Raw genomic sequence first — 25,057 nt, 5'->3', positions numbered from 1 at the left:
ACCGAGACTTGGAAGTCTTCTGGGTGGTGCTAAAAATGAGGGACCCGGTAAAAGCATCATCTGCACGGGGTGTTGCAGTTTTCCCTGCAGCATGTGAGACGGAACATCTCTTCTCCGTTGGACGTACCAGCGTATTGTTGCTCCTACCGCCGATTACCCCATTTTGCACCCAAAAAAAAAGCCAATATCCTGCAGTTACACACAGAATAACTGTTCCCACCAGGATTTAGCTGCCAGTTTCCTGTGTCTGTCTCAGATCTGAAGCTGTGACCCCCAAAGCTTCTCTCTGTCTTTCCTCTTCTGTTCCCTCTCCGGAGATCAGCTGGTCTAACACAAGGCATCACCTCTCCCTGTAAACCAGGAACTAAGAGGACAACGCAAAAAAATTTAGGGATGAAAAAGTAAAACGTTAAAGACCTGGAGGAGGGTCCCAAGATCATCACACAGGGGTTTCCCTCCTGTGCAGATGGAAGAAAATGAGGTGTTGGGAATAGAGATTTGGGGCTGGGATGTATTTTGCAGCCAGGACATCTTGACCAGGACCACTGCAGAAGCTCATCTCCTGTGCCATGGGTTTGCCTTCCCACACACACCTGAGTGGCTCTTTCCTTTTCTCTATTTAAGTGGTGCCACCACAAACCTGCAGCAGACACATGAGCAGCCGAGGAGAGCACCGCTGAACATCATATTCTGCTGTTTTGGACCTCAGAAATGCACCCACAACAGAGACGCACCAAGGTTTGAAAGGGTGACTCATGCCTAGGCCAACTTCATTAGGGGATTCCTAAGTGAAGATGTGTTGAGACCTCAGTTCCATAGAGATGTTTAGTTAAAGGCTGAAATCTTCAGAACTATTTATCTGACTCTAAAATTGATTCAGCTACCAAAAAAAACCTCCACTAATTATTTAGTTTTAAGTTTGGTTAAGTGTTTACCTTTGGGGAAAGCTCCCCAGGGCTCTGAAGAGCCTTCAGATGAGTTATACTTCACTGAAATCAACATCAACCATTTCTTAAAGCCTTGAAATCAATCCTTCTCCAACATCTCCCACCCCCAGCAACTGCTAGGCAATTCAACAAAATTAATCTCAAGGGAAGAGGCCTCCAAGACAGAAAGTTCAGAAATCATGGAAAAGAGTAGCTAGTTAGACTGTGCGTCCTCCACGGGGCAGGAGGCAGAGCCACAAAACACCAACCCAGTAGCATTCTGAGGGGCACTTTCTGGGGTATGTTACCAGGAGCGCAGCTTTGCCTGTACCCTGCTTTGTGAAGCTTCAGAGGAGGAGGAGGAGGAGGTGGTGGCAGCACAGTTTGATTTCCTTTCTGTAAGAGGACAAGGACATTCAACATGGGATGCTACCACATCACTGCAAAGAGAATCACTCATAATCCCAACCGGTTGGGCTGCGATGTTCCTCTTGCTCAAGTGACGAGGCCTCTCATCTTCATAAAAAAAACCCCAGAGAAACCGGTCTTTCCTCTGGCTTTCCTGAAAAAGAGCCATTAGAAAGTAGTTTTCAGCTAGAGCATCACTTCTGGACAGAGAGGATTGTATCAAGTAACTTCAGTTGCCTTATTCTAGTTGGTTACATTAAGTCCCTGTGCAAAGTGTTCCCTTTTCTTCCAGCGCCCTTTCTAAAGTCTGGCTCAGCACCCAGCTGACTTACGAGAGCTTGGTAGAACTTCCCACTGCTGCTCACCCCCATGTTCCTCAGAGGCTGAGCTCAGAAAGTCCTCTCAGCACTGGGTTGGATTTCTCAGATTTCGGAGTAAAACATCCAGGTCAGACGTTTTACAAGCAGGAGATGAACTGCAGGAGGGCTGTGGCAGCACACGCGTCCTCTCCCACCCATGATGTTCCTGCTTCCCTCTGCAACGAGGCACTTGAGCAAACAAGTGCGGAGCATGATAACCTCCTGCTCTTCTCATCAGCCTCATCCTACCGACCCTGCAAGAAAAAGCGACGCTGGGGAAAGTGGTTGTAGGTACCTATCCCAAACCCTCCCTCCATTTCCTGCTCCATATGAGGAGTCTCAGATACCAAGTTCTCCCTGGGGAGAAAACAAGCATCCAGGAAGCAAAGATTCCCCTCACCATCCACATCCTCCTCTTCTTCCTCAAGCTGTGGTCTAGATCCCGCTTCCAGACGGACGTTTCTCAGAGCGTTAACTATGTCCAAATGAGTTAAAATAAAACCCACACTTTCTGCAACAGCTTTTAGCTTGATCATGGGAGATCTGATTAATCTAAAACAGGTCAGAGAAATGGTCAGGTCAGAAACTCCTCGTTTTAGCACCCCCACTCATTTCCCCTGTCACTGCAAGGGTTATTGAAAGAGCAAGTGAAGGAGAACCAGGTAAATCATCCAGGTTTTATTTAAGATTTGAGTTTCGTTTTTAAAATGGCTGAGCTGACCTCGCACACTAAACAAACCCGGCACTACTGGAGAGTTACGCCAAGACGGTACAGAGAGAAACGCATTCTCCAGCTGATTTTAAAACTGCAACAGCCCCGCTGTTTCCAGGTGGGACACGACACAGAGACATTTGCCGGCAGGTGAAAGCTGCAGTCAGAAACTGGTACGTGCAGAGCGTAAGGTCTTCTTCACAAACACGAGACCAAAGCCTGGTGGCTGCTGGCACAATCCCAAAGCAGTGCTGACGGCGAAAATACGCTGTACGATGCTGCAAGGCAAGAGGGAATGAGCTGCTTGCCATCCACAGAAGCCTGTGTTGAATTTGCTTCTGCCGTTTCCCGCACCCACAAAATCTGGCCTCTCTCTTCAGCTCCTTGGCACATCAAGGCCGCCGTCTCTGCTCTAGCTCCCACTTTTCCTTTTCAGCTGAATTTTGTAAATTTTGTAAAAATTCTGGATTAGCTCCAGCTCTTTTAGCACAGGGCTGTGACTCAAAGCCATACTGCTGCTCCAGTCTCCACTTCCACACCTCTTCCTTTCCCAGGCTCCTTTCTGCTCTTCTCCTCCAGAGACGTTGCTGCCTTGAGATGCAGCAGGCTGCCGTGGCACCCCCTCAATTTCCTCAGGAATTGTGTATCTGAAGCTTTAACATTTGCTTCTTCCTACCTCAGCATCTCTTGGACCAACTCCGTCTTCTTCTGTAGCTCTTCCCACCACTTCTCTGCAGGCATCCATCTTATCAGTGAGTTTCTGTCCCTCTCCCATCTGTACTGCAGTTTCATTACCGTTGGCTATTCCCTGTCAAAGTTGGCAGTTGCTTCTCTAAAATTCCATCTTTGACATTGTGAGCTGTCATTACCAATAAATGATCAGATCCTAGAGTGTTAATTATCCATACGCTGGATCCAGTTGGGCTTACAATCCCAAAATACATCTACAGGCTCTCTATCACTGCTGAAATAAGAAGCCATTAAAAAATCTCATTATTTTACGGTGGGAAGATGTATGGAGAATCAGAGTTCACCTTTAACAATTTTAACATGGAAGATGTCGTCATCCACTGCACGAACGGATTATGCAAGCTCTTAATTAGGAATGAGGTCCAAATATTATTCTTAGACTTTGGTCTGGACCAATTTTACTGCCAGCCAAGGATGGTAGGCTTTAAGGAAGCAAATAGCTACGTACAGGCCACTGCAATCCGTTCCTGCACAGCACTTTGCTGGAAACGTGCCCTACTTACACCAACCTGCGGCATTTTGAGAGACAGATGGATTTGGATACCAACAGAGATCTCGGCTAAGAAGCGACACGCCTCACGTTTCTGACCAGGCAACATTTTTGGTGACTTTCTCAAAACCAGGTCCCCGAAAAGGGACACCCAGTTTGAAACAAAACACTGTGGCTGCTTCACAAAACAGTAGTTTTTGTGTCGATGTGGAGTTTAGCCCCCAAGGCTCTTCCCAAGCTCTAACCAGATCGTTGAAGTCAAGCAAGTGTCTCCATGGAAACCTCCTTTCTCAAGGAGCCTCCTTGCTGGAGAAAACCATGCACCCCTTTTGTCTGAAGGGGGAACGAAGTTTGGTAGGAGCATAATGCCTCTCTAGAGAAGGGCCTGTAATGACTCATCAGCCAGATTTATGGCCTTTAAAAACCCATCCATTCAATTGAGACATTTCAGGGATGGCTATCGCTGCTGCAACTAAACCAGTGTTCTGCCACCCCCCTCCATCTCCCTGCCCTGGCCCTGTACTCTCAGCATCACAACCTCCCTTCCTCAAGGCACACGGGGTCTGTGTACCCCTCTCACACAAACTCTTGGCCTCAGTGGACTCCAAATTGTTTGTTAAAAAAAAATCCTACAGCTAAAGTAACAAAAATCAATGCCAATTCTTGAAATACAGGAAGTGTCTTTTCGAAGCTACTAGTTGCTCTTTAAAAAAGACTGTCTTCTTCAGGACATGGACCAGTTGGAGATGGTCCAGAGGAGCCCATAAAGATGATGAGAGGGCTGGAGCAGCTCTGCTGTGAGGCCAGGCTGAGAGAGCTGGGGCTGTTCAGCCTGGAGAAGAGGAGGCTCCGGGGAGACCTGAGAGCAGCCTTCCAGTGCCCAAAGGGGGCTGCAGGAAAGGTGGGGAGAGACTCTTCAGCAGGGCCTGGTGTGACAAGATGCAGGGTGATGGTTTTAAAATAGAAGGAGGTAGATTTAGAATAGAAAGTAGGAAAAATTGTTTACACTGAGGGTGGTGGAGGACTGTCCCAGGTTGCCCAGAGAGGTGGTGGATGCCCCATCCCTGGAAACATTCCAGGCCAGGTTGGATGGGGCTCTGAGCAACCTGATGTGGTTGGAGATGTCCCTGCTCCTTGCAGGGGGGTTGGACTGGATGACCTTTAAAGCTCCCTTCCAACCCAAACCCTTCTGTGATTCTATGATTCTATGTTTTAGAAAAGAAGAGTTTTAGCCTCGACCAAGCTCTTTGTAAGCTGTAGCATTACAGGACAGGATTGTTTGAGACCCCTCAAAAAGGAAGCCAGTTTTCTGAAAGGATACTCAAACAATTGAATATTTTATGTTCTAATATAAAAAGAGACTTTAATATTAATAGGCAAATAAATAATTAAAGGCTATGATTAAAAATGGTTTTGACTCAGGAGAATCAGTTCACATATTAAAAAAAAAGCAAAGCCACCAGAAGAAGTTCTCCAGTTGCAGCCACTCTCAAATCAGAGCAGAGTCAAGGTGTTCTCAGAAAAATAAGCCCCAGAGGCAATTTTAAAGTTAGAGTCGCTGTTTGAAAGCTCTCTTTAGACAGGACGGGGCTGTAAATGGCTACACGAAAGCTAACACAGGCGCTGATGCCGGGCGATTCACGGAACAGAATGGAGGGAAGGATGTATCTCAGAACAACAACAAAAATCTCATTTTCCTAAGATAGTTATAAAATTTGTCAAGATTTTCCAAGAACACAAAAACACGATGTGCCTGTTAACTTGAAACTAGGTCCAAGCACACTCCAGCAGTCGCCTGCTTTCCCCCCACCATCACAGGTGGGGCAAAAATAAAAAAGCCTGGGATAAGACGACACACGTCTATGGTCACAGCCTTGCAGCTTCCCAGTGGAGAACGAAAGGCTTTGGCAAAGCCCTTCTCAAGGGGCTCGCAGAAAACAGGCAGGATGGATTCAAAGGGGACGTCAATGAGACAGAAGCAAATCACTAGCATAACAAGAGGGATAAAGTAATTTCTGTCGATTCCTTTCCGTTATGCAACAGAGAATCCAGAAGAACAACTCAAACACAAACAAATCACCTTTTCTACCTTCTTTGGGGAAACTTAGCAGAAATCCTGCTGCAGAAAAACAAGCTCACAAGCGTGCTCGCAGATAGGGCAATATCTGTGTTCAGGTTCTCATCTCAATGGGATCCAGAGGATGGAGTGGGGAAGGGAGTTAAGAGAAGTCAGAGACATTAAACCCATTTGTGGAACAAATTTAATTCTGTGCTGTCAAAAAAGCCAACTGCCAAACTTAAGCAATATGAGATTTTAGATCAAGGGAGATCTAGGCTCTGAGCAACCTGATCTGGTTGGAGATGTCCTTGTTCCTTGCAGGGGGGTTGGACTGGATGGCCTGTGAAGGTCCCTTCCAACCCAAACCATTCTATCATTCTATAATTCCTTCCTTCCTACATATACCATCTCGAGTCTTCTAGACGAAATTTAAACAAAGTCCTCACCAAGGGGAATTATTCAAGGGTACTGGCCTTCCATTTCGCAATCTCCATCAAAGCTCCAAGCAGAAGAGCCCATCAATAGATCATACACCTCTGCAGGCCGGCAGCTTTACTATTTTGCCCAAGGAATTCATCCTCGGATACAAGCTTTGCGAGGGGAAACTCTTAATATTATAGGGAGATAAAATATATATACACAAAGCAGAGAGGCTGCAGATTCCAGCAATGGACTCCAGACTTCAGCCTTGTATCAAACAGTGACCACCCTGGAGCACAAAGGATGGGAGAAGGCACCACATAAGCAAAAGACCTCACAAACTCTGTCTACATCCGGTAAAACCAGTGTAGGTGCTGTCATGTACTGTGGAGCAAATAGGAAAAATATATTTGAATTTAAACCCAGGTGCAGGGAGAAAAGGGCTGAGCAGTTCTCAGCAAGAAGCAGGAATTGGTTTCTGTGAAACACAAGGGCTTTGGAGAGAGACAAGAGGTTACTCCAGAATCAGTTTAAACTCACCCCATAAGTGACCAAACCAGTACGAAGAAAGCAGCTCCCCCAGTTACAATACAGATCTTTTATCCATTTTCTCTATGTGTAAAATAACTGAGAGCCACTTGCTATCCCAGACGACTACAGCGAAAGGGGAAGAGACAAGGTTATACTACTTCATCCAACACATTCAAGCACCCAGCGCCGATACCAACCACAATCCCATCTGACAGACTGGTCTGGCGATGGAGAAATCTCCAGTCCTCCCTCAGCGCCAAGTTAAGAAATGCAGTAGTCATTTTATTAAAAATCAGGATACAGTTGAACATAAGCCCAGTGTTTACAACCAATCCCTCTAGTAGTTCCCGGTTCCCTGTTGTTTTACAGACTATTAGCAACCAAAGGAATCAGTAGCATAAAGAAACCACTATCATTTCCAAAAAATTAATGTCCCCGCATCTCCAAGAAAGCAGCATCCAGGATCAGTTTGTTTTCCATTGGACTTGCTCTAAGAACCAAACAGTTTTCAATATAATTTTGCAGGCAAATCTTATCTTTATAACAGCAATTGCTCTTCTGCTTTATCATACAGGGCAAGCGTCTCTAAGAAGCCTCACAGCGCTGATAAAATAACCCTAAAAGAGCTTTGGCAACTTTTTTTTCCTGTGATTTACCTTCTAGAACATCAGAACTGTTTGAGATTTGTTTAACTAGTTGAGTTGAAAATAAAGAGGCGGGGGCCGATTCACACAATTTGGCAAAAAGATCATCCGTGAATTAAGTTCTCCGACGGCTGCAGGAAGCACACAGAAGCTTTGTCCACGCTCTCTTGAAGCATCCAGCAGTGTTGTAGGAGGGATGCACATTCACACCCTTGTTTCCCTTTCAGTTGTCACAGCTGTTCACGTTTCTGCTGGCTGCTTCCTTCCCTCAACTCATCCAAAGCACAGAGAAGCCTCAGCGGCGTAACAGCAGCTTGCCACAAGCAGGAAAAGTCCAGCCAGCAAAAGATTTAATTTATTAAGATAAACACAGTCTAAGGCTCCACATTATTTTAAAAAATAAACACAGTAAGAAATATGAAAACAAACTGGCTTCGCTACGTGTAAGTCAGGTTCAGACATCCTCAGAAAGATCTTCTCAACCATACAAAATACTCCTTCCGTCTCGCCCCCGTCACGAGGATGGGAAGACAGTTCGCTACGTAAGATCAGCCAATGTCCCTGTTGCATGCCCTTCCACATTCAGCGAACGACACCTCTGCCACCCTCGGGGGCAGATGGAAGTTTGAAGAACACCCCTGTGAAGAAGGAGCAGAAGGGGAGAGGGGCAGGTAATTCAGTCACCGAAATGAACATCTAAAAGTCTTGACATGATGGCTGTGACGGCTCCACTGCTTAATGGTTGTTCTTTGCCGCCTCTTTAGCTGCTATAATCAGAGGAGTGAGACTAGATAGAGGCTTTGCAATTTTCAGGAACTGGTGCTAGGAAGAAGAAAAAAGAAAAAGGGTTACATTTTTCAGAACATGCCCCAGAAGTCTGGTGGCTACTCAAAATATTGGCATCTAGACCCATATGGAGTTTAACAACCTACTCTGATCTCTGAACAGGTGAAACCAAAAGGCTTGTTACCACCACAAACTTGTCTGAAGTGATGAGCAGAGTTGCACCCAACACATGCTGAATTCTTCAATGTGTCTACATGCTCAAGACCAAGCAAAATGCTGTGAGTTCCCATGGGGAATTAGAAATTCTTGCAAAATCTACAGTCAAATTCTGTGTTTTGGGGTTTTTGTTTTTTTGTTTGTTTGTTTGTTTTTCTGGGAGGTTACCTTAGCTGTGCTTGTGCCTTCAGCAGATGCAGTATTTAAGATCTCAAACAAGATCTCTCCATAGGCCTGGCCTCGCTCGACATTGCACGATTACGTTGATTCAGTCCTGTTCCCCATCACCTACCTGTAGCAGCTCTTTCGCAGAACCTCTCTTTTCCACGTCCATTTCAAGACAGCGGTTTAAGAAGTCTCGGAATATGGGTGAAAGCTTTTCCGGATTCTGCAGTTCTGGAGTCCCGTTAGTAGCAATGAGATACAGAGCCTAAAGGAAAAATAAGCACGAAAGAAACAGGAGGTTATGAAGGTTAGATTCCATCTCTGGATCACAGAGACACTCATTTTTCCTCTCCCTCCCCCTAGTTCAATGGGGAGGAAAAAAAACCCCACCTTATCAGGGTGACTAATCAACGCTTAAGTTTTAGCAAACAGAATAGCTGCCAGCCCTATTTTTATGTGGATAGGATCCAATCCTTTATTATTTCACCCTCATAATCTGGGTTTAGATCCTGCAGCCCTCTCAAGAGATTAGGAGGACAAAAACAACATTCCAGACTGTGTTTACACAGGGAAGTTAACTGGCACGACTCTACCAGCGCTAGACTCCTAAAATAACTCTATCCTCATGGGAAGGCACCCCTGAACAAATAGGAGATGTTGTTCTGTCAGTACTTTGCCTGAGTGCACGAGGCCTAAAAAGTCAATACGATGAAGGTACAGTTGGCTCCTTGCAAAAGATGTCCAGCAGACCCTCCAGTAGTTTTTAACATCTTGCATAAACAAGCAGTTTCGCTACTGCTTGGGGATGAAGCCTTCACACACACCTGCCTCTGAAAACCAAGGAAAGCCAGAATTCACCCATTTCAGGATTTCACACAAGAAATTTCCTGGATGGCTTTTCAAAGGAACCAGAAACCTGTCAGAGCCTTGTTAACATGCAGGCCCTTTGAGCACACCACTCAGTACATCCCACGGGAGCAGTCCGATAGCCTGGGAATTGGCACAAGTTGAGTTAAATGAGGCCAAAGTACTGTTACCTAACCACCCACCTTCAACTCAACACTCAGTTTCTTTCCTTTCACTCTTCTTTCCCAAAAATCGCTTCTAGTGCAAGAGATGGAGACAAAAGTCAAACAGAACTTTTCTAGATCCCCTCATCCTACGTAGCCGAGGGAGAAGACATAAACCTGGCTTATATTAAGAGCAGTTATGTCCCTACAAACTGAGAGCATTTCCCCTTTCATTAAAAACTAAACAAGGGAAAGATATCAGGAGGTTTAAGCCGTGTCTAAAGGCTTATTAAGCTTGTAGCTTTATTTGGAGCATGCAAGGAGGAACAAACCACCAGCAGGAAAAAGCTCCGTTTATAGAATAGTAACATGACACATTTTTGAACTTAAGAACTCTCCCCCACTCACAGGGAACAAGGATTGAAGAAGTCAGCTGCTCTGGTGCCATCAGGTACTCTTTCTGACTAGGTCAGGCTGGGCGGAGAACGGATGGAGAGCAGTCCTGAGGAGGACTTGGGGGTGCTGGTGGATCAGAAGCTCACCATGAGCCGGCAACGTGCGCTCACAGCCCAGAAACCAACGGCACCCTGGGCTGCATCCCCAGCAGCGTGGGCAGCAGGGCGAGGGAGGGGATTCTGCCCCTCTGCTCCGCTTTGGTGAGACCCCCCTGCAGCGCTGCGTCCAGCTCTGGAGCCCCCAGCATCAGAAGGAGGTGGAGCTGCTGGAGAGGGTCCAGAGGAGGCCATGAAGATGATGAGAGGGCTGGAGCAGCTCTCCTGTCCCTTCCAACCGTAAGCATTCTATGATTCTATGATTTGACTGATCAGAACTGACCAGAAGGTCTGCACAGGAAGAACCCACATCTCTGCTACCCAGAGCAAAGTACAGCTTTTAACTCAATCTTTTCACTATGACATCTAAGCAGACATGGGGCTGCAGGTGGTGAAAATGCACTGGAAGATTCGCCTGCCTCCTTTAGAGCCTCGTTTAACCAGCAGGCACAGCAAAGACTCGAGGGCAAAAGACACTGGCTTACTCTCAGCGGGTTCTCGTTGAGGTAGGGGGGCTCTCCTTCGATCATCTCGATGGCCATTATCCCCAGCGACCAGATATCCACTTTGGGCCCGTACGCTTTCCGCGTCACCACTTCAGGTGCCATCCAGTATGGGGTCCCCACCATGGTGCTGCGTTTGCTCTGCTCAGGAGTGATCTGGGCACAGAAGCCGAAGTCAGCTGGAAAATTAAAGAGGGAGGGAAAGAAACAGACTTAGAACTCAGCAAGTTTCTCCAAAAGCAATGCTCACTGACGCCACAGTTGCCATACACGTTACCCTGCTGCGCTCTCTGGCGCGTTGCTGATGCAACCGTGAAAAGAGGGGCGGTTTTGTGGCTAGCAGAGAAGATGGTGTTGAGAAGCAAGCTTCTAAATCTGACTCACTGAGGCCAGGAGGATTACAGAGCTGCTGACCTGTCTGTGTGAACGATGGGAATCAGTAAATAACCACATACACATGTTGAGACACTTGACTGTGTCTCAACGCAGCCTAAAGACTGTTCCTGGGCATGTGAAAATAGAAATTGATGCACAGTCTGATCTAGACACACCTCGCAACCCACATACTGTATTGCCTGGTGATATTTTCAGTCCCAGAGACAGTACTGGTCCAGTAGATCATCTCTCAAACACAATTTGCTTTACAGAGCAAAAAACATTCAGAATAAATTTAGAAGTACTTAAATTTATACTGATTATTTTCTTCAAATAGACAGAAAGATGGAGAGCCTTCACAGAGATTGTTGGGTCCTATGCCTTATTTGTATCTGACTTACCAAAAGAAAACTAATTCTGTTCTTGTGAGCCCAGCAGAACGAACACAGCAAGGTGCACTGCCCATCCTGACCCCCTGTGGCACCATGGGTCTAATTTTAGGCAGAATGATGAAAATGAAACGGATCCCTAGCTGAGTTTCCATCAAGGGTAACAACCAGTAAAGGTACATATGGTTCATACACAGAGCAAATTTCCAGCAGAGCCAATAAGCAGCTCAGCTCCAGAAGGTTACTGCATCGTATCCACAGGGACTTTTCTAACTTTAAACTCCAGCCCGGTACCTGCATACTGTGCTCAGAGAAGTTATTCCGTCAGAACAGAGCCCTTTGGCCCTGACGAGCTATTCGTAGCTAACACTCCTGAGCTCAAGCCTGGACCAAAGTACAGCTTTAGTCTAAAAAGCAATTATGTGCAAAAAAAAAAAAACCCCACCTTCTTACTCAGCATATCTGCGCTGTGTGAATTTTGAGTCATATCTGCTGTCACTGCCGACAAAAATAGACTTATTTATGCCTGGTGGGATCTAGCCAAGAGAACTGAGAGGGAGAGAAAGGAAGCACAATTCTGTTAAAGCTATAGGTGGAAGAGAATCATTCTCTCCTTTCCAGACTTATCTCTGCACGGACGATGACAAGCACAACCGCTACCTTAGCGCCCGAGGGGCAGAACAGTCTCAAGGTCTTCATTACCGGTGATAACGCAATGAGGAAACGACATTTAGAGTCCAGCCTGGGTTGGTGTTGTAAGACTAAATATTTTCTAGTTACAGCCTTCCACTCCCCCTGTCCCCCAAGTACCTGCAGTGTTTTCCAGACCGAAGAGTGCTCACAAATAAAGACTTCTGGCCCTACACCTTCAAACTCAACTTTCTAGACTGAAGTAGCATCAAAATACTGTTATTTCAGTTCACAAAACCAGATGGTCCAAAGCCAAACGAACCCAAAACCTCACTTTGAATCTGCTATCACAGAATCATAGAATGGTTTGGGTTGGAAGGGACCTTCAAAGGCCACCCAGTCCAACCCCCTGCAAGGAGCAGGGACATCTCCAACCACATCAGGTTGCTCAGAGCCCCGGCCAACCTGGCCTTAGATGTTTCCAGGGATGGGGCATCCACCGCCTCTCTGGGCAACTGGGACAGTGCTCTACAACCCTCAGTGTAAAAAATTTTTTCCTAATATCCAATCTAAATCTACCTCCCCCGTTTCCTCCACTAAAACCAATGCCTCAAAAATACCTACAGGAATATTTCTACAGTCTCTTCATTTTCATAGCATCAAGCACCTCAAACACCCATCTCCCCACCAGGCCTGGCCCGTAGCAGATAACAAGCTTGGGTTGATAACTCAAGTCATCACCAGTGCTGTTCCTCACATACTTAGTTTGACAGAGCCATCCATTCCCAGGAGGATGTTGTCACTCTTGATGTCTCTGTGAATAACTTGGTTTGAATGGAGGAATTCCAGAGCTTGGAGACACTGAAAAAAATATATATATATAATTGAGACATTCTGACTGTGCATGAAATTATTCCCCAGTCACAATTAGCCAACTAGTGGACTCTAACAACGTGCATTTTTGAGTAGTAAGGGCTTAGTGTCTTAGAATCTTTCCTTTATCCGGTACATGCAGGCTACACAGAGATATCCCACTGAGATCAGCAGGTCCAAGGAGGACAGGTTGGTCCCAAAAGACCTGGAGAACAGGCATAACCAAGAGGATTCCAGCTCCATTTTGCACTCCAGTCCTCCCTCTAAGGCAAAATGTATTAGGTTTACATTAGGATTGTCTGCTGCAACCTCCCACATGAAATCCATCCTCTGAAAGAACGTCTGTTGTGTTACAGAAGCTGGAGACAGCTATTCCCACGGAGCCAGCAACAGGTCGTGGAAAGCCCGTGCCCCCTTCCCAGTCCCAGCTCCCTCCGAGTGCGAGCGCTGCTTTACCTCTCGGCACACAGCCGCGATTTGTCCTTCATCCATGCAGGTCTCTGTCACGACATCTGTCAGGGAGCCTCCTGCCAAGTATTCCATGACCACCCAGAGCTCTTCTCCTACAAGGTAACTGAAAAGCCAAAAGCAGATTTTAAAATCAACAAGTATGAGCACGCCACCGTTTCCCTGGCCAGAATGTATTGAGTTTTTAAGTTGTCTTAGAAATGCAGAGAAACCATGAGGCTTGAGCAGCGTATTTAACAGTAGCGGGGCACCAGGTACTCGTGGTACTTTCTGTACACGGAAGGTTCTGATCACTAACGTCAAGGAAAGAGACAATGGGAGAGGGGGCTATGAGTTTCCTGGCCATGGAAGCAAGGCTGAATTTCTCTGCCATGGAAAGGGCCCAGAATAAGATGGAGACCCAGCCTTAAAATTTCTGCTGCTGCTGGGAGAGAAGGGGAAGAGCTACTAGTCAAGGATGAGGTCCAAACATGCAACCACTATTTGGCACACAGCATGGCTTTTGAGGGCTCTTGCATCAGAAGAGGTGGCTGGGGGCTGCTTTGCAGTCCTGAGTGACACAATGGATGGTTGCTTATGAACAGCAGAGAAAAAACACCTTTTTTTTAAGCACCATGCATTTGAAAATCACCTCAATCTTTTTATGCTACCAAACCAGTTTGAGATTTTGTCTGAAAAATTCAGAACTGCTCATAAGGGCACACGAGGACATCTTGCTGGATGCCATAGCAATATTAAATACTTAAAATAAAAAAGAAAAGCCCAAAAGGGCAGGTCTTGTCCAAAAAGACCTGTAGAAAGAAGAGGAAGAGACAGATGAGGGCGACTTTTCTCAGCCATCTGGGATATTCTTCTCTGCTGGGAGTGTGTGTGGTCATGTCTAGAAGCAGAAGACCTGAGATTAAGACTTCAGCATTAACTCATTTGAAAAAAAAAAAACAAACAACAAAGCCAAACCATCAACCACTTCTGCCTTTTTGGGCCCATCTGGAAAAACATCAACACAATCTTCCATGACAGATCCACCAGGATGGCACATTTCTGAAGGAAGGAACCATCGGCTTGAAAACTTGAAAATCCACCTTCTCAGTCCATCCTCTATTTTTAAAGTGAATGGACAGATGAATCAAGAGAGAGGGCAGAGAATCTAACTAAAAGCTTTTGCTGGCATTAGAGTTCATCAAGTAGACGCTTGCTTTGCTCTGAAGCACTGATCCTGCTGAAGAGTGAATTTGTTAGGAGTCAAAGTCAAAAAGCAGGAGAGGTTCTAGGGAACAATGAGCTAGAAAGCAAAAGTGAACGAGAAAGAAGTTATTAAGCCAAACTAAGCATGGAAAGTAGACAGAGATGAGTGAGGTATAACAGGAGTGGGCAGGAGGTACGTTTTGACTCCAAAAGGACACACTGCCAACACCTGAGCCGATGGAAAACACCCCTCCAAAATAAGAACTACATTTTATCAGCACCCTCTCAACAAATCAGTGTCACCCCAGACATCACAATGCTTCCCCTCCTTGCCAACAGCACCCTCTGCAGCCCAAATCCACCTGACTGTAAGGATGGAGGCTCCACCGCTCCCGCGTGACAATCTCAGGTTGCACATGCTGGGAGCAAGCTGGTATCTCTCCACAGCCAAAAGGGATGGCGCAAGCCAAGAACCACACTGTGAACCAAAGCTGTGCCACGAGCAGCTTAAGGCACGCGCCAAGACCCAGGCACCTCAATAATTGATAGATGTGATGTAACACACAAAGGGGTGGAATTAACGGTGGCTCCTGGGCAGCTGCCGCCAAGCAAATGTCATTTCAGAAGACTGAGTGATGCCATCTTGGGGATCTTTCCACTCTCTTGCTGCAGCAAAGGCCAGTTTTAGTCCCTGAGCTGCCCGCTGTAGATGTGCCCCAAAACCACTCTCTCAGCAGCTCCGAAGTCCACCTACATGCTGCTCTCCATGTGACGTTAGGCATAGCATGCTGTAGCACCTCGTCACCCATAATCACCTTCCAAAACAAGGCCGGCAGTAAAAACAAGCTGGTAAAAGGCTTTGAGGATGAGGGAGGTGGTTTACAGCTTTCTCTTCATCCATCTGCAAGAGCAGGTAGTGTCTACTCCTCTAAGATGTTCCTCAGCTTTCATTTAGGTACCTTAGGAAAGTGTCCACCAAACCCTTCCTATCACAAACACAGGCCAGCCAGTCATAGCCCTTTTTTATTGAGAAAATTTGGTCTTGCTCAGAAGAATAAGATCATTCATTACAGATTTATGCACCAGTAATATGACTCCAACACGCAAACATCAAGTTAGACTGGAAAGAAACCAGTCTTTTCTTGTAGCATGACTGTCATACATCTTCAGCTTTATTCATTGACCTTCCAGTCCTGGTTGAGTTTGGGGCTGGGGTGAAGGTAACAGTGGCTGCCTCTTAAAGTGAGGATTTGTGGGGTTTATTAGGCTAAGGAGAGTTCTTCAGAAAGGATGAAACCAAAGGGCAGGAGTTTGCTTTGCCTAACACTGGGCATCTGATGTCTGTGTTTAGATTACAAGCAGGGCTCCAAGAGTCTCGTTCACACAGCAAAAGAAACTGGCACCTCCAGAAGATAACTCAGCACAAGCTGCTGCATGCCTGAAGACAGCAACGCTAGTTTTCCCGTGCAGACACAGATGTTTCTAAATTCAGCTCCTAAGTGCAGATGAATTAGACCATGCCACTACCCTAAATGTCACAGCACGCCTTTGTGCAACGCTGACCGCTTACAGCACCGCAGAAAAGCTGTCTGAAGCACAAATGCACTATTTGCACAGCGACGTCTGTGGGGAGAGTAAATCAGCCAGACCTCTTAACCATGAGCAAGGAGGCCACGCAGGCAAGAGAGAATAAAGCACAGGAAACCCTTGCATAAAGGCAGGAGCAGAGGCAAAGAGAAGCAAGAGATCTGGTTTATACCGATGACTATCTTGCAGCTCCCATTCTGCTCTGGTGAGACCCCACCTGGAGTACTGCATCCAGTTCTGGAGCCCCCAACATCAGAAGGGCATGGACCAGTTGGAGAGGGTCCAGAGGAGGCCACAGAGATGATGAGAGGGCTGGAACACTTCTCCTATGAGGACAGGCTGAGAGAGTTGGGGCTGTTGTGACAGGACAAGGGGTAACAGTTTCAAAATAGAGGGAGGCAGATTTAGATTAGATATTAAGAAAAATTTTTTTACACTGAGGGTGGTGGAGCACTGTCCAAGTTGCCCAGAGAGGTGGTGGATGCCCCATCCCTGGAAACATTCCAGGCCAGGTTGGCTGGGGCTCTGAGCAACCTGATGTGGTTGGAGATGTCCCTGCTCCTTGCAGGGGGGCTGGACTGGATGACCTTCAAAGGTCCCTTCCAACCCAAACCATTCTATGATTCTACGATGAGGGGACTCAGAAGCGGAGACACTGTCAAAAACAGAACCAGAAAAAGAAACCAGGTCCCACAGTGGCAAGCGCATCCTTCCTCACACTTCGTTTTGCAACAGCAGTAGGCAGAAGGCAGCAAGTGGCATTTAAATATCGGCTTCATTCAGCACTCAGGAAGCAAACAGGCACGTTACACTGGGCAGGAGGGACGCAGCTCCCCAGCAACAGGATCCTGCAGCTGTAAAGCTGAAGTGGCACAATAGGCACAAGAACCCGCACGTTCATCCCAGTCGCCGCTCTGTCCATTTGCGCCGCTCAAACAAAAGCTAATCCCTCTGAAAAAGATTAGTGAGAGCAAGTGGAGGACAAAAGCAGCAGCTTTTGTTGCTGGAAGTCTGAACAAGACAGCAGGACGTGCAGCTGCCCTACAGCTGGGATGGACTGGCTAGACAAGGCAAGCGCATGTACTCTGCGATGCTCTCTTTAATGGGAAGAACGTCTCTCTGAAAGAGTTTTTGCCAAAACGAAGCTTCTAACCAGCCAGAAGAAATAAACAGTTTCAGCCCAGATGCAATTCTTAACTCTTCTTTACCACTTGTTTCGTTTTACAGAAGTAATATCCTTCCGCTCTTGGTAAGGGTGTCTGTCCAGCATCACTTCCCAGTGTACGCATGCATCCCCTTCCACAAAACTTCAGGAGCAGACTTTCCGTCTCTTCAACACAGCAGCTCTTTACAGCTCTGCACAGGACACAGCACTGTGTAAATTCAGCATCAAAACCGATGCCGCCGCGTAAGAAAAGTACTTTTTTTGGCTAAGACATTAAAAGTCTGTTAAAGAAACCTGTTGAAAGAAACAGCTGATAAGATTTTGATACGCATGCAGAGCAAATAAGTGTGCAAATAATCGCTCAGATTTCCTAAAGAGATTCTAGGTCACATTCCTCCATTGTATTTTCAAAAAAAAAAATGAGTTGCCAAGATTAAAGCCTGCAGCTCACCCTATCTAGCCAAACCTGTAGCTCGTCAGGTCCGCTGGATTCTGGTGTGAGTGCAGCAGGCTGAAAATCCTGCTGCAGCTTGGCTGGAACCAGCTACATCTTTACCATACGGTGAACAGGCTGCCCAAGGAAGTGGTGGAGTCACCACCCCTGGAGGTGTTCAAAGAACGTGTAGATGTGGCGCTTCAGGATATGGTTCAGTTGGCACGGTGGTGTTGGGTTGATGGTTGGACTTGATGATCTTGGAGGTGTCTTCCAACCTTAAGATTCTATGATTCTGTGAATGAACCAGGCTCCACACAGTGCACCAATGTTAAGCTGATGGTGAATTCAAGCCACCACACAACGCTTTTGTCAATGCTGACAATTTGTGACCATTTCCTGGAATTCCAACAGGGGAGATGCAAGAATTTCTCGCACTTTCAAAGGCAGCTCCCTACCCCAAAAGAAGCACATTTACCAGTTGCTGTTTCTGAAGCAGTCAACCTCCAAACAGCTGATGACGACAGCACTGCCACCATCACCCTTACGTCGAGCGTTAACATCCCGCAGGGAAGAGCGCTCTCAGCCACATTTGTTTGCAGACTTGGGCATTTTACTGCCCTGAGCTATCGCAATCACAATTTTCACAGCTACGCACTTTTATTTTAAAACCAGTTTACACTCAGCACACCAGCCCCTGTGCTGCTTACTTCTGCTCTGTTATTGTCCCAGTCCAAAGGATATCAGCTCAAGAAGAAGCAGAGCAGGTCTGGACAAAGATAAGCTATGACGTGCAGCTCTTGCAGTAAGGAGAAATAGAAGTTCAAGAAGGAGAACATCTCCAAGTTCAAGAAGGACCAAGTATCTCCAAGGCTGAGCAGGAGTGCCACAGCATGTGTATGAGCACAGAAAGCCCAGCTTTGAGCAAGGAATAACTCTGTTCCTTCTGTCTTCCAAAGAGTTCTTACATTTGTACCAGGTCTTTTCTCCCTTTTTCACAACTGCAAGAAAGCAGCTTTGCCTGGTTACGTGCTGGATGTAATTCACCCTCCTCACTGTCATGCTGCTGCGGAGAAAACGTCAGCGGACAGCCACGGGGACAAGATTACCATCTAACCCTGGAAGGACTTCACTCCTCCGCAAGCAGAATGCCAGCGTTGCCCAGAAGAAAGAAGAGGAAAGCAAATACAAAGAACACAATCCAAACAATTTCTATTTCTTCTCTAGTAGCAGGAAGGAAATGGCTTGTTGTGTCAAATTTGACAAAGGAGAGAACTGAAAAATGCAGTCCTGACAGCGTACTGCTAATGCCTTTGCTGCCAGCATCTCTAAGCAGAGTCTAGACACCCCATTAATACCGATTCAGACACTGGCTTCTCCTAAAATACAGAGAGAGACCACCAAGCCACCCACACCCCAGCACTGCCACATGCATTAAGCAATGCAAGGTTGTCCCACCGCTGCATTAAGCTGAGACAGGATCACTTAAGACAGCGTCAAGGAAGTGTCTTCCAGAGTTCCCTTTGTGAACTCTTCAAATCATGACGTACCTGTCCAAGTAGTTGACAATGTTGGGGTTTTTGTTTTCCCTCATCACAAGGATTTCATTAATAATCAGTTCTTTTTTGGGCTGCTGCTGTAAATTCATCTGTTTGATTGCAACCTGCAGTGGAGAAAGACCAAGTAAAGCGTTATTCCTGGAGTCCCCGACAAACCTGCCAGTACCAGAATCGATTATTTTAGTCCCACATCCACATGAAGCAGGAAAACACTTTTTCATTATGGGTTGCTGAGCCATTTAGAAACTCTGTGAGTTCCTGCAGCCAGCCCATTTCGACATGTGTTGGAGGACACTTAGAATCATAGAACGGTTAGGGCTGGAAGGGACCTTCAAAGGTCATCTAGTCCAACCCCCCTGCAAGGAGCAGGGACATCTCCAACCACATCAGGTTGCTCAGAGCCCCGGCCAACCTGGCCTTGAATGTTTCCAGGGATGGGGCATCCACCACCTCTCTGGGCAACCTGGGCCAGTGCTCTGCAACCCTCTTTGTAAAAAATTTTTTTCCTAATAATAGAATCATAGAATTCTTAATGCCAAAATTAATGCCAAAAAAAGACAAGGGGAATTACTCTTTTCATACTGGACCTTTATGTCACAGTTGGATAGCCACCTCCATCTACAGCTTCTTGATAACAAGAAAGAGATCTCCTTACTCAAGTATAGACTGATACACCAAAAACTTTACAGTTCTTAAAGGATTCTTATTAATTTTATTTTGGATTGGATGTTTCTGGAAGCTTTTTGGTGTTTTTTTTCCTACTCCCATGCAAACTTCTGCTTCTCGGAATCTACAGCAGGGCAGCTGTGTATGGGGGGGTAAATACCATAGCCTAAGCTTAGTACTTCAAGATGGTAATTCTATTTCTTTCTTCCACAGCAAGATCTGGGGGAAAGAAGTACCATTGTTTAGATAAAAGGTTGAAAATAAGTGAATTGGTTTCAGCTTTATCCCCAGTCATAGGTGAAGGGTAACAGGAATGGATTTGCCAGTTGTAGCCCTTTGGCTTAGCAACTTTCTGCCTGATTCAGGATACCTGCTCTGCATGTATATCTACAGAAAGCAGGAGAGAACAACACGCTTTTAATTCTTATGCTCAACTTTCCGCACTGCCAGTGCTTCGTGAGAGCACCTGGCCCTCAGACGAGCCTTCACATGGTGCATGAGAAGCTCAGCATGAGCAGGCAATGCGTCCTTGTGGCCCAGAAGGCCAACGGCACCCTGGGCTGCACCCCCACAGCGTGGGCAGCAGGGCGAGGGAGGGGATTCTGCCCCTCTGCTCCGCTCTGGGGAGACCCCCCTGCAGCGCTGCGTCCAGCTCTGGAGTCTCCAACAGCAGAAGGACGTGGAGCTGCTGGAGAGGGTCCAGAGGAGGCCACGCAGATGCTGAGAGGGCTGGAGCAGCTCTGCTGTGAGGCCAGGCTGAGAGAGCTGGGGCTGTTCAGCCTGGAGAAGAGGAGGCTGCGGGGAGAGCTGAGAGCGGCTCCCAGTGCCCAAAGGGGGCTGCAGGAAAGGTGGGGAGAGACTCTTCAGCAGGGCCTGCTGGGACAGGACGAGGGGTCATGGTTTCAAAAGAGAGGGAGGCAGATTCAGATTGGATATTAGGAAACAATTTTTTACCCTGAGGGTGGTTGGGCACTGTCCCAGGTTGCCCAGAGAGGCGGTGGATGCCCCATCCCTGGAAACATTCCAGGCCAGGTTGGCCGGGGCTCTGAGCAACCTGATCTGGTTGGAGATGTCCCTGCTCCTTGCAGGGGGGTTGGACTGGATGGCCTTTAGAGGTCTCTTCCCACCCAAATCGTTCTATGATTCTATGATCAATAAGACTACTCACAGCACAGCAGAAGGCAGAAACACTTCCCCAGATGTTACAACCCAACTGTATTTGGTACAATATTTTGGCAAAGGGAAGGAAATATAATGATGTCTTTACAAAATTGCTACTTGCAGAGAAAGAGGCCTAAGCAAATGGAGGGGAGCCAGTAACTCCAGCTCATGGAAGCAAAGATTAAAAGAAACAAGTCACAGAGAGCCAATATAGATGGATACAATTAGCAATTTGATAGCACAGCAGGAGACACTAAAGAAAAATCCCAACTCATGAGAAGGGAAGAGCAAACAGACCCCACGCTGGTTTTCCACAATATTCACGAGGGCTGCCAAGCAGTAGTTAACAGGAGAAAAACAAAAACCCCATGCTGCTCGTCCTGTAAGACCCGAAGAGAATGAAAGATGAAGAAGAGGGAGAAGGCATTTGATGCAGATAATGAAATCCCAGACCGATACTGATGGAGCTTCAGTGGCTCCCCCTCATTCCTGTGTAGACCCATGGCCCAAGTGCATACGGGGGCATTTTTCTTATCTAAGACCATCTCGTGCATTAGGATATAAAATGAACAGCTGTAGTTACACTAAATAGCCATCATCAGCCAAACTCTTCAGTATTCTTAATCCTGAGGCCTGCCCCGGGCTCCTGTATAGCGCAAAATAAAGGAGTTTCCTTCCAGAGCTCCTGAGCTCGAAGGATTGGTAGCAGCGTGCTTCACAGAAAGGAACAGGTCAACAGCACGCAAAGGTTACAGTGATCCCAAATGCAAACTTAAAATTCCAGGACCCGCTCACACCAGTGTAATGGGAATGATTTACAAGTCTGTTGTAATATACGGGTTCAAATATTCACATGGGAGTCACTGACGGGATCCAGAAACCCATCAAAGGAGCTCCTCCTCCTATAAAATTTCTCATTGCTTCAAAATAAACGCAGCACCCCTTCCTCAGAGGCTGCAGTTCAACTGTGTTAATTCCTCAAGAGCCAGAAAAGGGGCTAAAGGAGTTTCATCAAAAAGCACAGTTACGAAATCCGCTGGTGTACAAAGGCAAAATAGACACGCATTGCTGCAGACTTCCATAAATATATTTGGAACAATGCACGCACTTTCCTCCTTAAAACCCCTCCATCTAGCAGTAATGGTTTCCACCGATGCTGCGTATCCGTCACTACCAGTTTATTATGTATGCATGCAATACGCAGGGTACTTTTCAACATTTGGAAGGGGGAAAAAAACGGACAGACAAATGGTGTAAGTGTAGGAAGCAAAGGAGCAGAGGGCGTATAAAAAGAGTTTAAATGGGGACAGGCAGGCATCTTGGAGATGAAGAGAGAAACTTCTGCTGAGGAACCATCCAGTTCAAACATTTGCTTCCAGCCTTTGTGGTCACAGAAAGATTCTTTACAATTATGAAATGATTCAGGAAGCAAAACTTGCGAAATCATTTTTTCCAGTTCTCTGCTCAGACCACTCGACCGCGTCTCATTAGTAAAGAAATAAATAACTCATTAAAAATAAGATGTCATGAACCCCTGAAAGACCATCTTTATTCTGTAGCATCAACTTGACCTTTTAGAACACAAGCCAAAAGCCACTGCTGTGGTATTCTGGCAGCACTTACCTCCTGTCCTGTAGCTACATCTATTGCCGTGTAAACTGTACCTGAGGCTCTAAACAAAAGTGAGAAAAGAAAAAAAAAAAACAACACTTATTAGTGCCTCACAGCCAGACAGAGAGATTAACACACGCCCGTTCCCACTTGTCTCTTTGAAGTGCTCTCAGCTCCATTCCTTTTCACGCAATAATTCCGGTGGTAAATATAACCTGAAATATTTCTGAGCCGAGACTGTTGTCGGAGCAGAAGCCAGAGAATTTCTGGCGAACAAAGCTCCTAAGGCGGCACGCTACGGTCATCCAAACCCTTGCTGCTAAACCAGCAACGTAGCACGGCTTGTAGGACGGCGAGCTCATCCCATCTGAACTGGCACGACTGCACCACCCCGGCTTGCAGACTGCCCAACGTGATCATGGAGCAGACAGGATCAGCTAAAACAAACAAATGTGGCATTTGTAGCGAGGGAAACGAGAGTTTTGAGCCTCAGCACACGGAGCTGACAGCAGACCACTTGGTGATTTGCACTGATTTGCCTCACTACAGCCCTTTCTCCCTGCCCTGCTAAGAGGAGGACAACACCCACGTCAAGAGTTGATTCAGAAAGCACATCTGTAATTTGAAGATTGACTCGCAGGCTCAAAACAAGCAGTTCCTTCCCTGCTTGCAGATATATTTAGCAACCTGATCATCTAATGACATATTTTCTTATATTAAAACACAATTGCCCATAAAACCCAGGCCCTGTGACTCAAGACTTTGCCAGGAAAGGGAGAAGAGCTGGGGAGAGGGAACCCACCAAAGCAACCAAAATCCCCCAAAAAATACAAAAGAAAAAGAAAACAACAAAATAAACCCCTCCAAAGTATCACCAAGAGCTTTTCCAGCAAACTAACTTAGCCTGATTTCAATGCTTCCTTCTTAGTATAAGGGAAGATATAGGACAGAGAAGAAGCGTGTACTAACCCTTGTCCAATCTTCTCAAAACACGTGTACTTCTTTTTTGGGTCGCCCACACTCACAATACTTCCTAAAAAAAAAAAAAAGAAGAAAAAAAAGAAAAAGAAAATTACTTATAAAATCCTCTTGGTTTAACTGTACTTCAAGAATTTAACAAGTTAACAAGATTTCCCTACACCATGGCAATTTCTGGCATTTATGATGGTTCTGTACTGGTACAAGCCAACAACTGGGTTGCAAGACCCAGGGGGAAGCTGGAGAGACCCTTCAGGGCCAAACCTCCCCTGGCCTGGCCTGGGCATTGCTCAGCTGCTCTTCAAGAACTCAACAGTCAGTGCGGGTTTTAGAAGCAGTTACCACGCGACTGCAGCATTGCTCTGGTTTTGGAGAGCAACTGGAGGCAATCTCAGCTCATTCTCCCCTAACGTGGCTGCTCAGCCAGAATAAAGCGCATTACTGCGTGCCTCAGAGGCAAAAGCTCTTCGTCTGATGTTCTGCAGCACAGAGCGGTGAGCGGCCACTCAGGCTCGAGGTGAATTCGGTATCCGCAAGGAACGCAAGGCTTTCCATGCGAGTTGGAGGCAGCTCTCAGCACAAGGTGGGCAGGCTGCATAGATGTGCTGTAATCCTGCAAATTGGAGCACCTGGAGCACCTCTCCTGTGAGGCCAGGCTGAGAGAGTTGGGGCTGTTCAGCCTGGAGAAGAGGAGGCTCCGGGGAGACCTTAGACCTTCCAGTACCTAAAGGGGGCTGATAAGAAACATGAGGAGAAGCTCTTCAGCAGGGCCTGTTGTAACAGGATAAGGGGTAATGGTTTCAAAATAGAGGGAGGTAGATTTAGATTGGATATTAGGAAAAATTTTTTACACTGAGGGTGGTGGAACACTGACCCAGGTTGCCCAGAGAGGTGGTGGATGCCCCATCCCTGGAAACATTCCAGGCCAGGTTGGCCGGGGCTCTGAGCAACCTGATGTGGTTGGAGATGTCCCTGCTCCTTGCAGGGGGGTTGGACTGGGTGGCTTTTGAAGGTCCCTTCCAACCCAAACCACTCCATGATTCTAGGGTGGTCAAGGAGTAAATTGCAGAAGCTGACAAATGGAGCATCACTGAAACTCAACGCTCCCTGCAAAATTAACTGATGTTCCTAACACCCCTACGGCAGGCAGGAACTGCACACATTTTAGGCTGAAGAAAATCAGAGTCAACAATTCCTAGAGCTCAGCTGGGAGCAAGTCTCCTCTCTAACAGCAGCAGGGTGGCTAACAGGATCAAGGGATGCAGAGTTGCATCTGAGCCGGTGTTTGCAAGTCACGCAAGCTGCCAACATAGGGTGCTGCTTTCACGGGGTCTAGGGCCGAGCCCAAACAGATGTACATTGGCAAAGAAACCACTCGTGGTCATTAGGCCAAGAAATCCAGTAGCAAGCAGAGGAAGAGCAGGCTATTTTCAGACACCAGTGGAGA

The 25,057-nt window shown here is 46.7% G+C and overlaps 1 protein-coding gene across 3 annotated transcripts in view; it reads right to left on the bottom strand.

The window, feature by feature from the left end:
• Window positions 1-6,916: 6,916 nt before the first annotated feature.
• Window positions 6,917-25,057, bottom strand: part of PAK1 (p21 (RAC1) activated kinase 1) — a 77,890-nt gene continuing 59,749 nt past the window's right edge. For all 3 annotated transcript variants that reach the window (XM_086739725.1, XM_086739724.1, XM_086739726.1), the window contains exons 8-15: window positions 23,602-23,665; window positions 22,645-22,693; window positions 19,186-19,298; window positions 13,254-13,371; window positions 12,686-12,785; window positions 10,513-10,709; window positions 8,594-8,731; window positions 6,917-8,121 (exon numbers count right to left, since the gene is read on the bottom strand). In XM_086739725.1, the coding sequence (XP_086595851.1) occupies window positions 8,035-8,121; window positions 8,594-8,731; window positions 10,513-10,709; window positions 12,686-12,785; window positions 13,254-13,371; window positions 19,186-19,298; window positions 22,645-22,693; window positions 23,602-23,665 (866 nt within the window). In that variant the 3' untranslated portion in view covers window positions 6,917-8,034. The remainder of the gene's footprint in view (window positions 8,122-8,593; window positions 8,732-10,512; window positions 10,710-12,685; window positions 12,786-13,253; window positions 13,372-19,185; window positions 19,299-22,644; window positions 22,694-23,601; window positions 23,666-25,057) is intronic.

The sequence above is a fragment of the Chlamydotis macqueenii genome, chromosome 1 (genome assembly GCF_036417535.1).
Source record: "Chlamydotis macqueenii isolate bChlMac1 chromosome 1, bChlMac1.mat, whole genome shotgun sequence".
In the NCBI taxonomy this organism is placed as follows: Eukaryota; Metazoa; Chordata; class Aves; order Otidiformes; family Otididae; genus Chlamydotis; species Chlamydotis macqueenii.
The sequence above is the reverse complement of the archived record's forward strand: the minus strand, read 5'-3'. Positions and strand labels throughout refer to the sequence as shown.